The 11,673-nt window shown below is 39.1% G+C and overlaps 2 protein-coding genes across 2 annotated transcripts; both read left to right on the forward strand.

Annotated features, from left to right (window-relative positions):
* The first annotated feature begins 2,228 nt into the window (after positions 1 to 2,228).
* On the forward strand, positions 2,229 to 2,882 carry LOC138899194 (uncharacterized). The gene has a single exon (XM_070185331.1). The coding sequence runs from the start codon at positions 2,229 to 2,231 to the stop codon at positions 2,880 to 2,882; it is 654 nt and encodes a 217-aa protein (XP_070041432.1).
* Positions 2,883 to 8,617: 5,735 nt separating this feature from the next.
* LOC104086195 (cytochrome P450 84A1-like) lies at positions 8,618 to 11,275 on the forward strand. Its single transcript, XM_009590394.4, has 4 exons — positions 8,618 to 9,243; positions 9,688 to 10,036; positions 10,161 to 10,596; positions 10,886 to 11,275. The coding sequence occupies exons 1-4, from the start codon at positions 8,693 to 8,695 to the stop codon at positions 11,071 to 11,073; spliced, it is 1,524 nt and encodes a 507-aa protein (XP_009588689.1). The 5' UTR covers positions 8,618 to 8,692; the 3' UTR covers positions 11,074 to 11,275.
* The last annotated feature ends 398 nt before the right edge of the window (positions 11,276 to 11,673 follow it).

Below are 11,673 nucleotides of genomic sequence, written 5' to 3' on the forward strand. Positions count from 1 at the left end.
GTTTTCAAATGAAGTGATCACACACTTCAATAATACCTAGCCACAAAAGGATAGTTAAATCCCTATCTACATTTAAAGCCCCAAAATTTACGCTGGATAGACCTTTTATAACCATTATTTATGTCATGGGCGACTTTCCAGCCATGCCCCATGACCCCTTGGACGCGCCCCATGGAGTCCTGCCATGGCTCCCAATGCCTAGCGCCATAGACAGTCCACTGGTCTTTGCCGCGCCAAGTGAAAAGCGCGTTTGTGCCTATGTCGCCCTACCAATATCCATCGCCAGCGCCCAGCCGCAGACAGATGCTAATAGCGCCGCGCACGCAGACTCTGATGCTAAAGACAAGGTTGCTGCCAACGAACCTGCTTCAACCTTGTAGAAATCTAAATCCTTTTTATTGTAAAGATAAAGTAGTTTTAATTCCCGCATTTTCACTATGTCTCTCTAGCTTAGTTATGTCAAGTCCTCCAACTTTGATTTATTTTTTTTAAGTATTATTAAGGGGATCAAACAATCAAACTTTCTAGCAAACAAATAATTCTTTGTACAGATATCTCTCCGCCTCGATAGTGTGTTGCTTTTCTATAATAGCTTTTATTAGTGCAATCAAGCTTTCTTTCATTCTCATTCTCTTTTATAGTCTCTCAATTGCTCTTGACATTAATTTTCCCGTACGGTAATAAGAGTCTCGTCTAGCGTACAGAGGGGACCCCACTTGCCGGATAGTAGCTGCACGGACATCGGTTGCTTAGCCTTACGTCACCCTTCCAAGGAATCTAAGGAAGGCACCACGAATAGTTGGTATTAGAGCCTAGGCTCAACATCAGATGAGGGAAAACATTGCCATTACCACTATTTTTAACCATGGTGAATCATGGGGACCGCATTGCGAGCCTTGAAGAGACAGTTAATGTATTATAACCCATCATGAATACAGTGCCTGATCTAAGAACCAACCTAGTGTAAAGGTTGGACAACCTGGATCACAGGATGCGGTAAGCCGAAGGTGACATTGCAAACATCACTCGTGACTCTGAAGGAGACCAACAAACGGAAACCACAGAGGCAACCAAAATTTTCAGTAAATTCAAGGGCCTCCAACAGGAGCGGATCGAGGATTTAGCCTATAGGGAAAAAGAGGAAGATATGGTGACTTCCATGTAGCAAACTATAGACAACTTGACAGGCCAACTCAATGTTGTCAATGCTGCATTACAAGGCCTACTTCGAGGAGGTAGAAACTATATCGGGGGCATTGTGGACCTCGTCCCTGCATCACAAAAGCTAAAGATTCCCGAGCTAAAACCCTACAATTGGGAGCAGAATGCCAAGGAAGTGGAGAATTTTATCTTCGACATCGAACAATACTTCGATGCCGTGGGGGAATTAGCAGAAACAAAAAAGGTAGCAACTACTACCATGTATCTTCAGGGTGATACAAAGCTCTGGTGGCGGGTGAAATACAAAGCCATCAGGGCAGGTGAAGATACTCTTGATACATGGGGAGACCTGAAGACACCCATACATCTACAAATCTTCCCCAAATATATTAAGTACAATGTGCGGAGAAAGCTTCGGGACTACGTGCGGGGATTCTCCGCACTCATGTTGAACATATGGGATATGAGGGACAAAGACAAACTCTTCACATTCCTGGAAGGTTTGAAACCTTATGCCCGTATGGAGCTACAAAGACAAATGGTAGACAGTTTTCCCAAGGCGATCTAAGCAGCAGAATTCCTTGGGGACTACCAAGTGGAAGCTCAGAAGGATAAGCCTCAACCACCTGTCCGAGGAGGGTACAAAGGGGGCCAGCCAAGCAATGATAGCCTTAGCAAAAGTGGGGGAGATCAGAGTGCAACCAAATCCAAGACTCCTTCCTCAGGCAACAATAGTGATGTATCTCACAACAACGATCATGGGAGGAAGCCCCCTTCAGGTTGTCGCCATTGCGGCGGGACACATTGGAATAATGAATTCCCCAAAACACAAATGAATGCCTATCAAACATTTGATAATGGGTCGGATGATGGCACAAATGATGCTAACTAGATAGAACCAATAGGTGCCTTCAACGCACTTGTTTGTTCTATTTCTGAGGCCTTAGCAGGAACCAGTGTCGGCATACGTAAGAAGAACAACCCATGCCCAACCACCAAGAAAGGAAAAAAAGAAGGTGGATGAGGGGCCTCCTCTTAATCAATAGAAGACCCTGATGTTCGTCGAAATGATAGTTAATGGTAAGCCCATTTGGGCGATGATTGACACGGGTACTACTCACAACTACTTAGCCTCAACTCAGGTAGAGTGCCTTGGCCTAGTTGTGGGCAAGGGCAGAGGTCATATCAAGGTTATCAACTCACCACCTCAGCCAGTGGGTGGAATATCCAAAGGAGTGCCAGTGAAGCCTGATCTTTATGAAGAAAAATTCAACTTGCGTGTGGTGATCATAGATGACTTCGCACTGATAGTTGGATTGGAATTCATAAGGCAAACCAATACCATTCATGTACCTTATGGAGACATGCTACTGATGGTGGGAGCAAATGGGGTCGAGCCCTGCATTATCCTATGCATAACAATAAATATGGTTGCAGAGAACATCTCGGCCTTGCAGTTGAAGAAGGGAGTCAAAAGACATGAACCTATGTTCCTGGCTACCCTCTATATTGAAGATATTGAACATTCTTCAGGTTCAATTCCTGCACTCGTGAAGGAGCTTCTAAGGGAGTTTGAAGACATCATGCCACTGGACATGCCAAAGCGACTCCCGCCTAGGCGCATTGTAGACCACGGGATTGAGTTGGTGCCGGGTGCGAAGCCACCTGTCCCGATGCCTTACAAAATGTCACAACCCGAACTCATCGAGCTTCGGAGATAGTTGAAGGAAATGCTGGATACGGGGATCATTATGCCCTCCAAGTCCTTTTATGGGTCCCCTATGTTGTTCCAAAAGAAAAAGGATGGCACCCTACGATTCTCTGTTGATTATCGGGACTTAAAACAATCACCGTAAAGAACAACTATCATATCACACTAATGGCAGACTTGTTCGATAAACTGGCTGGTGCTACAGTGTTTACTAAAATAGACCTGAAGACAGGTTACTGGCAAGTCTGGATTGATGAGGGACATAAACACACGACGACTTGTGTGACAAGATATGGGTCGTATGACTTCCTGGTCATGCCATTTGGCTTGACTAATGCTCCAACCACATTTGCACCCTGATGAACCAGGTCTTCTCAGAATACATTGATGAATTCATAGTGGTCTACTTGGACAACATTGTGGTATCTAGCAAAATATTGGAGAAACACCTGGAGCACCATCGGAAGGTCTTAGCCTGACTACAGGATCACGAATTATATGTGAAGCTATCCAAGCGCCCTTTCGCCCAAAACTAGATTGACTTCCTCGGACATGTCATCGAGGAAAGATGGATCAAGATGGACTAATAGAACATTCAAGCTATCACAGATTGGTCGCCGCCTAAGGATATCCATACCTTGAAGGCGTTCCTTGGCCAATAAAACTTTTATCGGGGTTTGTGAAAAGTTACTCTCTCATTGCAATACCGTTGACAGAACTCCTAAAGAAAGCCACGCCTTGTGAAAAGTTACTCTCTTATCGAAGTACAAACGGATGCTTCGGATTATGCTCTAGACGAAGTCTTACTACAATAAGGGCATCAAATGGCGTATGAGAGCCTAAAGTTCAAGGATGCAGAACAATTCTATGTCGAATACAAAAAAGAATTATTGGATGTCATCCACTTCTTATGCCTTTGGAGGCACTATATGCTGGGAACCCCATTCGTAGTCAAGACAGACAACACAATTGTTAGTTATTTCATGACCCAACCAAAGCTGAATGGCCGACAGGCCAGGTGGCAGGAAGTCCTAGCGTAATTTAACTTCAACCTGGAGCCGAAGTGGGAAGACCAACCAAGTTGCTGATGTGCTTAGTCGGAGGGCTGACCTAGCATCGGTTCGCCTACTCACCACCCTAAGGGGGCGAAGTGGCCACCATTATAAAAGACCAGATACATGATCTACTCACCAAGGATCCTACTACACAATATTTGTTCGATTTGGTAGGACAAGGCAAGACTCGCCAATTCTACGTGGAAGATGGGTTCCTAAAGGTGAAAGAGAATCGACTTTATATTCCTAAAGGAGGCGATCTGCAAAGGATTCTTTTGATGGAATGCCATGATACTTTGTGGGCCGTCCACCGAGGTGAAGAACACACCATGGAGTTATCGCACCATGCTTATTATTGGCTTCAAATGGCTGATGATGTTGCGCAGTTTGTGAAGACTTGCCTAGTATGCCAGAAAGACAAGTCATACCGCTTGACACAAACGGGGCTTTTGGATCCATTGCCTGTTCCAAAGAGGCCTTGAGAAAGCGTGTCACTGGATGTTCTTCACCGGATTACCCAAGGTCGAAGATCTTACAACTATCTTGGTTTTGGTAGATCAGGTTTTCAAGTATGCTACATTTATAGCAACCCCAAAATATATATCAGCAGAAGATACATCTCAACTCTTCGTCTCTCATGTTGTCAAATATTGGGGTCTTCCTAAAGACATCATTAGTGATCGCGACTCTCACTTCACTAGCAACTTTTGGACTCAACTCTTTAAGTGCCTCAGGTCTAAGTTGAGCCACAATTCAAGTTTCCATTTGCAATCTGATGGCCAGACGGAGAGGTTCAATGGAATACTAGAGGAATACCTCCGCTATTTTGTTATCGGATCACAGAAGAATTGGGTGAAGCTTCTGGATATTGCTCAACTATGTTTCAATTCACAAAAGAGCTCTAGTACAAACAAAAGCGCTTTTAAAATTATTACCGGACAACAACTGCTACTCCCACACATTGTAAATGCCCCAAACATGTCAAAATCTCCTAGATCTGCTAGCTTTTTGAAGGAATGGAAGCTAAATTTGGAGGTAGTCCAGAGTAGGGGTGGGCGCCGGCCGGTTAAGTTTGATTTTTTCGATTTTCGGTTTTCTATTTGATGCACCAATAACCGAACCAAAATTAGTTCGATTACTTTAGTTTTTGCTAATTCGGTTCAGTCGATTTTCGGTTCAATTCGGTCGATTTGATCTTGTCGTATTGAGCTTTTACATCGTACTTTGTCTACTTAACAATATGACTAATTTCATATTTTAGTGCAACTAAAACTCGAAAATGCGATAGTTATAATATGATTAGCAAAATCATTTAATTGATGTAGGAAATATAAATTTATTTGACAAATATTTCTTACAATATAACTATATCGTAGACAGCAACATCAGCGAAACGCAATCAAACAAAGATGAAAGATGCATTGGCAAACAAAAAGGGATAATTTTTAGAACGTGAGACTTTATTTGTGTTTGGGCTTCAAATTTTATAATGTAAATATGTGAAAAAGTTGGGCTAGAAAACTTAAGAGGAGCCGAGAGGCTAGGACCCATATTAAAAAATTTTGACTTTTCGGTTTAACCGAAAACCGAACTTGCAAAATCGAGCATCAAACCGAACACCGAAATTATAGAAAACATAAACCGAAAACCAACCGAATAATCTAAAAACCTGAAATCGAAGTTTACGGTTCGGTCGGTTTTTTCGGTTCGATCAGTATTATGCCCACCCCTAGTACGGAGCTATCTTGTCAAAGCCTAAAAGCGAATGAAAAATAATACTTATCAAAATTGTCTCTTTGTTAAATACCAAGTGAAAGACAAAGTGATGGTGAATATCCCAAAGCGATACTTGTTTGCAGGGGTCCATGACCCCCGCCTATTGTAAAAGTACATTAGACCCTTGTCCATTGAGAAGCGCATTAGAAAGTTGCATACTGGGTATATACCCTACCCTGGTGGAAGATTCATCCGGTCTTCCATGTCAGCCTTCTAAAACCTTTTCGAGAAGACATGGAGGATCCTTTGCTGAGCCAACTCACAATACCCAGTATTCGAGGCCCTAATTCAACAGGGAAAAGGCGTGCAGAAGCTATATTCGATGATCGAGTGATTCATGCTTCAAGGAAAGATCACCAAAAGTTCCTCGTGAAATGGCAGGGTTGTGATAGAGAGGAGAATACTTGGGAGAGGGGAACAAACCTCAAACCCTACAAGAGCCTGATACATGATTATCTTGCAAGTAAGGCGTCGAGGACGTCGCCAACTCAGGTGGGGGAGAATGTCATGGGCGGCTTTCCATCTATGCCCCATGACCCCTTGGATGCGCCCCATGGCATCTTGGCAAGCCTCCCAACGCCTAGTGCCATGGACGGCCACGTGGTCTTGGCCGCGCCAAGTGACTACCGCGCATGTGCCTATGTCGCCCCACCGATAGCACGCCCTCGCCAGCGCCCAGCCACAGGCTGATGCCAACAGCTCCGCACGCATAGACTGTGATGCTAACGACAAGGTTGCCGCCAATAAACCTGCTTCAACCTTGTAGAAATCTAAATCTTTTTTTTATTGTAAATATAGAGTAATTTTAATTCCTACATTTTCATTATGTCTCTCTAGCTTAGTTATGTCAAGTCATGCCACTTTGATTTATTTTTTAAGTATTATTGGGGATCAAACAATCAAACTTTGTGGCAAGCCAACAATTCTCCGTGCAAAATCTTAAAGCCTGCTTTAAAATTCTGAAAACTGAAAAAATTCTGGCATGAAACTTTTTTTTTTCAAACTTCTATCATCGGGTCAAAAACTCAATAGTAACACCAAATGTTCTATTCCTTTTTGTTGTTTGTTGGTAAAAAAAAAGTGTCTTATTTATGTCATTCTCCCCTTAAAACCATGAGTTACACTATCAATTCAAGGAATTGAAAAACTTTCGTACCTTGCTGTTTAACAAAAACCACACTAACAAAAAATAATTAGGCGATTGAACAACAACATATACCAATTAATCATAATTAAGTGATACTATTTAAAAGTGTATACAAAAGCCATCGGTCATGTGTTCATTTGTTTGTTTAATATAAACATACGTACATACATCGAGTGTGATTTTTTCCCCTACCAATATCCAATTCTCATTCCTTTGATCAATGATTTGGAGCGATCATCACGGGTTCATTTTGCACTGCACCTTAATATATAAACACATAAATGTATAAAATGCGTGGCAAGTGGTCAAACAATTTGAAAATGGGAACTCACTTTACCAATGGGATTCGGTTGTTGCACTTAGAAGAAAATGTAGGTGGCACAAGTCTTAAATACATTCTTATAGGAGATTGGCTTTAGTAGAAATGACACCAAGTAATCTCTTTAAAGGGTTGCTATTTAGCAATTAGTCAATGCGTCCTAAATTTCAGTTTTTCAATTCAATTTTTTCAAGATAAAAATATCCTGAATTTTCCTGAAGTTAAGATTTTTAGTTTAAAATTTCAGGACAAAATAAGTACTGGTTAATCTCTAAATAACATCTATGATAATGACTATATGTGCACTTGCCACACGATCCATTATATATATATATATATATATATATATATATATATATATATATATATTATTTTAGTTATATGATCATTTTCATAAGAGATCGGCAATTAAAACAAATAAAAAATTTACCATATTATTTTCATCTACTCAAATTGTAACTTGTGATAATACATTTTCATTCTTAATTCTACACCCCCGAGAAATAAATAACCAAAGCTCCAAAAGCATGTCCTATCTTATAATTAAGAAATTAAGTGTTAAAAACTTAAAAGCTATACAACCTTACTTTTCTATAATATTATGGCAAATAATACCCATATCGGGATAGAGAAAAATCAGGAAAAAGTCAGAATGGATCAACGAGTTTTAGAGTCTTCCAAAGAAAAAAAAACATGAGATGTACAAGTGGAGATTTTGCTGCCCTCGAGATGACTGTCTTTATTGGAGAATTTCACTATTCAAACTTGGATCAATGTTCCCACAACTTTTTGGGACCATTATAGTATGGTGTTATGGGGCTATCATTCAAGAGTCCCCCCCCCCCCCCGAAACACACACAGGTATGTCTCTCCTTTTACATGAGGAAGTACATTCGGGACCTAAAGATGTTCATTTCGTCACATGAACTGAACGTGGATTGTCTATTACTCCTCTCACTTCATTCGAGTAGAAATACATTTCCCTTTCCCTTTTCGAAAATAACGAGCAATTCACCCGTCAAGTGAGCATTAGGAGCAACGGACAAGTGTTTGGTAAGCCAACGACCTAGAGAACTACTCACTTTTTTGGTAATTAATGAAAATTAACTTTACACACAAAAATGATCACTATAACCACTGGACTGCACCCCAGTGATATTTACAGCAAAAGGCACCAACAGATAAGATATCTACGTAAATTTTTATATGTTATAATTAAATGAAGTAAGAAATAAGATTGTGAAAAAATAAATATAGAAATATAAATGACAAAACAATTTAAGTATACGCCGCCGAAATGTACTAGTCACAAGCAAATATACTAAACTATAGTTTCTTGAATCAATAATAGAACCAACTATATATCAACAATATATAAACCAACTTGGTGATGACATGTTCACTTCTTAACCAAATTGAACATGTATATAAAGCCCCCATTGTATCCTCCCAAAATATTAAAACTACCAACATTTGAGTTGCAAATTCATTCATTTCACAAAATTCAGTATCCCTCTTAGATAATGAAAGAACTTATACAAAATAACCCCATGAATTTACTCTACTTCATTCTCCCTATCTTCTTCTTCTTCTTTATTCTCTCAACATTTCGCCAAAAAAAATTTCCACCGGGTCCCAAAGGGTGGCCAATAATAGGTAACATGATGATTATGGACCAATTGACACATCGTGGCCTAGCAAAATTAGCAAAAAAATATGGTGGCATTTTACACCTCAAAATGGGAAATCTTCATATAACGGCGGTGTCCAGTCCAGATGAAGCTCGTCAAGTGTTACAACTTCAAGATACCGTATTTTCTAATCGTCCTGCGACTATAGCCGTGAAATATTTATCGTACGATCGTGCAGATATGGCTTTTGCTCATTATGGACCCTTTTGGCGTCAAATGAGAAAATTATGTGTTATGAAACTTTTTAGTCGTAGAAGGGCTGAATCTTGGGACTCAGTTCGTGATGAAGTTGATTCCATGACTAGAGTTGTTGCCACTAGCAATGGTTTAAGTGTAAATATCGGTGAACTTGTCTTTGGACTTTCGAAGAATATTATATACAGGTAAGAGTGGGCAAATGACAATTTAAATTTTATGAGTTTAGTACTAATCATTAACAATAACAGTTACTTCTTAATATATATATATATATATATATATATATATATATATATATATATATATATAGGGTTTGAGTAAAAGTTATTGAGTTCATGTGAACCGGTAGCTTACATGTTAGAGGTTAAATTTGAACGGGTCAAAAGGGTCATGACCCTTCCTATCCAAAGTTTGCATGGATCAATATGGATAATTCAATCCGCCCAACTTGACCCAATCTTATCCCTTATTTATTTAACTTCATATTTTTTTTAAATTTACATTTGAATTTAAGTTTCATTTTGACGTAATAGTTCGATAAGTCATTTCAGGTTCAACTTGTTGGGTCAAGTCATTTGATCTGAATCCAGTCGAACTGATTGAGTTGATTTTGTCACTTCTATTTGCAGGGCAGCTTTTGGAACAAGCCCGGGCGAGGAAGATGAGTTACTTAAAATTATGCAGGAATTTTCGAAGCTTTTTGGTGCATTTAACTTAGCAGATTTTATACCTTGGCTTGGATGGGTTGATCCACAGGGCATAAATACTAGGATGGTAAAAGCTAGGGCATCCTTAGATTGTTTCATTGATACTATTATTGATGATCATATACAGAGAAAGAATGAGAAAGATGATCGTGATAATGATATGGTGGATGAGCTATTAGCTTTTTATGATGAAGAAGCAAAAGTCACTGACTCTGATGATTTACAGAATGCTATTAGACTTACAAGGGATAATATTAAAGCCATCATCATGGTAAGTCCGAAATCTTTTAATTTTACCTTTCTTAACTTCAGTATACTAAAGGATATTTATTTATACGTAATTATCTTTTAGGTGAAACGTGAATAGTAACTCTTTGTGGCTTTTATTGCTGCAGGATGTCATGTTTGGTGGGATAGAGACAGTAGCATCTGCCGTAGAATGGGCCATGGCAGAGCTAATGAAAAGTCCAGAGGATCTCAAAAGAGTACAACAAGAATTGACCAACATTGTTGGCCTCCATAGAAAAGTAGAAGAAACAGACTTCGACAAATTAACCTACTTGAAATGCTGCATTAAAGAAACTCTCCGTCTCCACCCTGTGATCCCTGTCCTAATTCACGAGGCGGCGGCGGATGCCACCGTCTCCGGCCACTATATTCCGGCAAAAGCGCGTGTTCTTATCAATGTATGGGCCATTGGACGTGATAAAAACTCATGGGAAGATCCTGACACTTTTAAACCTTCTAGGTTTTTAAAAGAGGGTGTAGCGGATTTTAAAGGTGGTAATTTTGAGTTTTTACCATTTGGGGCTGGCAGAAGATCTTGTCCAGGTATGTAAAAACGTATTCAGAATTTAAATTCTATAATTAAGTTCGAAATATTAAGATGTGTCAAAATATGAATTCAAAATTTAATACTTAAACGTGGTAACTAGAAGTTTTTACCCTTTGGGTATGACATAAGGGCTTGTCAAGATATGCCCGGGGATTCAAAAGTTAATTTTAATGAGTTCAAATTTAATATTTATACTTTTATTATCTCGCTATGTCATGATATTATTACTTTTTGGAGTTCAACTGAACCAGCTCGTAACAGTGAATGAATGTGTTTTATCTACAGGTATGCAACTAGGATTGTTTGCATTTGAAATGACTTTGGCTCATCTTCTTCATTGTTTCACTTGGGAATTGCCTGATGGAATGAAACCAAGTGATGTTGATATGGACGATATTTTTGGACTTACTGCTCCTAAAGCTACTCGACTTGTGGCCGTGCCTAGTCCTCGTTTGTTGTGTCCACTTTATTAAGACATTAATTAAAAAAGAATTCTTTTCTCTTTGAAAAGGATATTCTAATCAAATAAAGACTTGTAAACTCTTTGAAATAGTTTTGTGATTTATCTTGAATTTTTGTTCATTGTGATTAACTTGGTATCTTGCTTGTTAAAGGAGTGAAAAAAGATGTAGTGCATATATATAAAAGATTTTAAGTTGAGTTTGTTTTTTTTTATCTCTCCGCTTGAACCAACCCACCGACTCAAAATTAGATTTAAAGTAATTTGTGTATTTACCCCAACTAATTTATTATCAGCCAATATTCCGAACTTGTCTCACTACCGACAGTTGGCAGAGAGAAAGAAAAAGACTGAAACAAAAAATAATATAGCGCACCAAAACGATAAATGCGCCTAAATTACTTGGGGAAAAAATGAAAGTCTAATCAGACAATGGTTGCCATATTATATAGGAGTACAACCGTCCTTTACACAATATTATTGTTTTTATATACAACCGTCCTTTACACAATATTATTATTATTATTTTGTCTTTCATTTTCTATAAATTAAGAAACGCCATGATACAAACTTCCTTTTCCATAATAATACGACAAGTTTTAGAGTCTTCAAA

The sequence above is a fragment of the Nicotiana tomentosiformis genome, chromosome 9 (assembly GCF_000390325.3).
Source record: "Nicotiana tomentosiformis chromosome 9, ASM39032v3, whole genome shotgun sequence".
Classification (NCBI taxonomy): domain Eukaryota; kingdom Viridiplantae; phylum Streptophyta; class Magnoliopsida; order Solanales; family Solanaceae; genus Nicotiana; species Nicotiana tomentosiformis.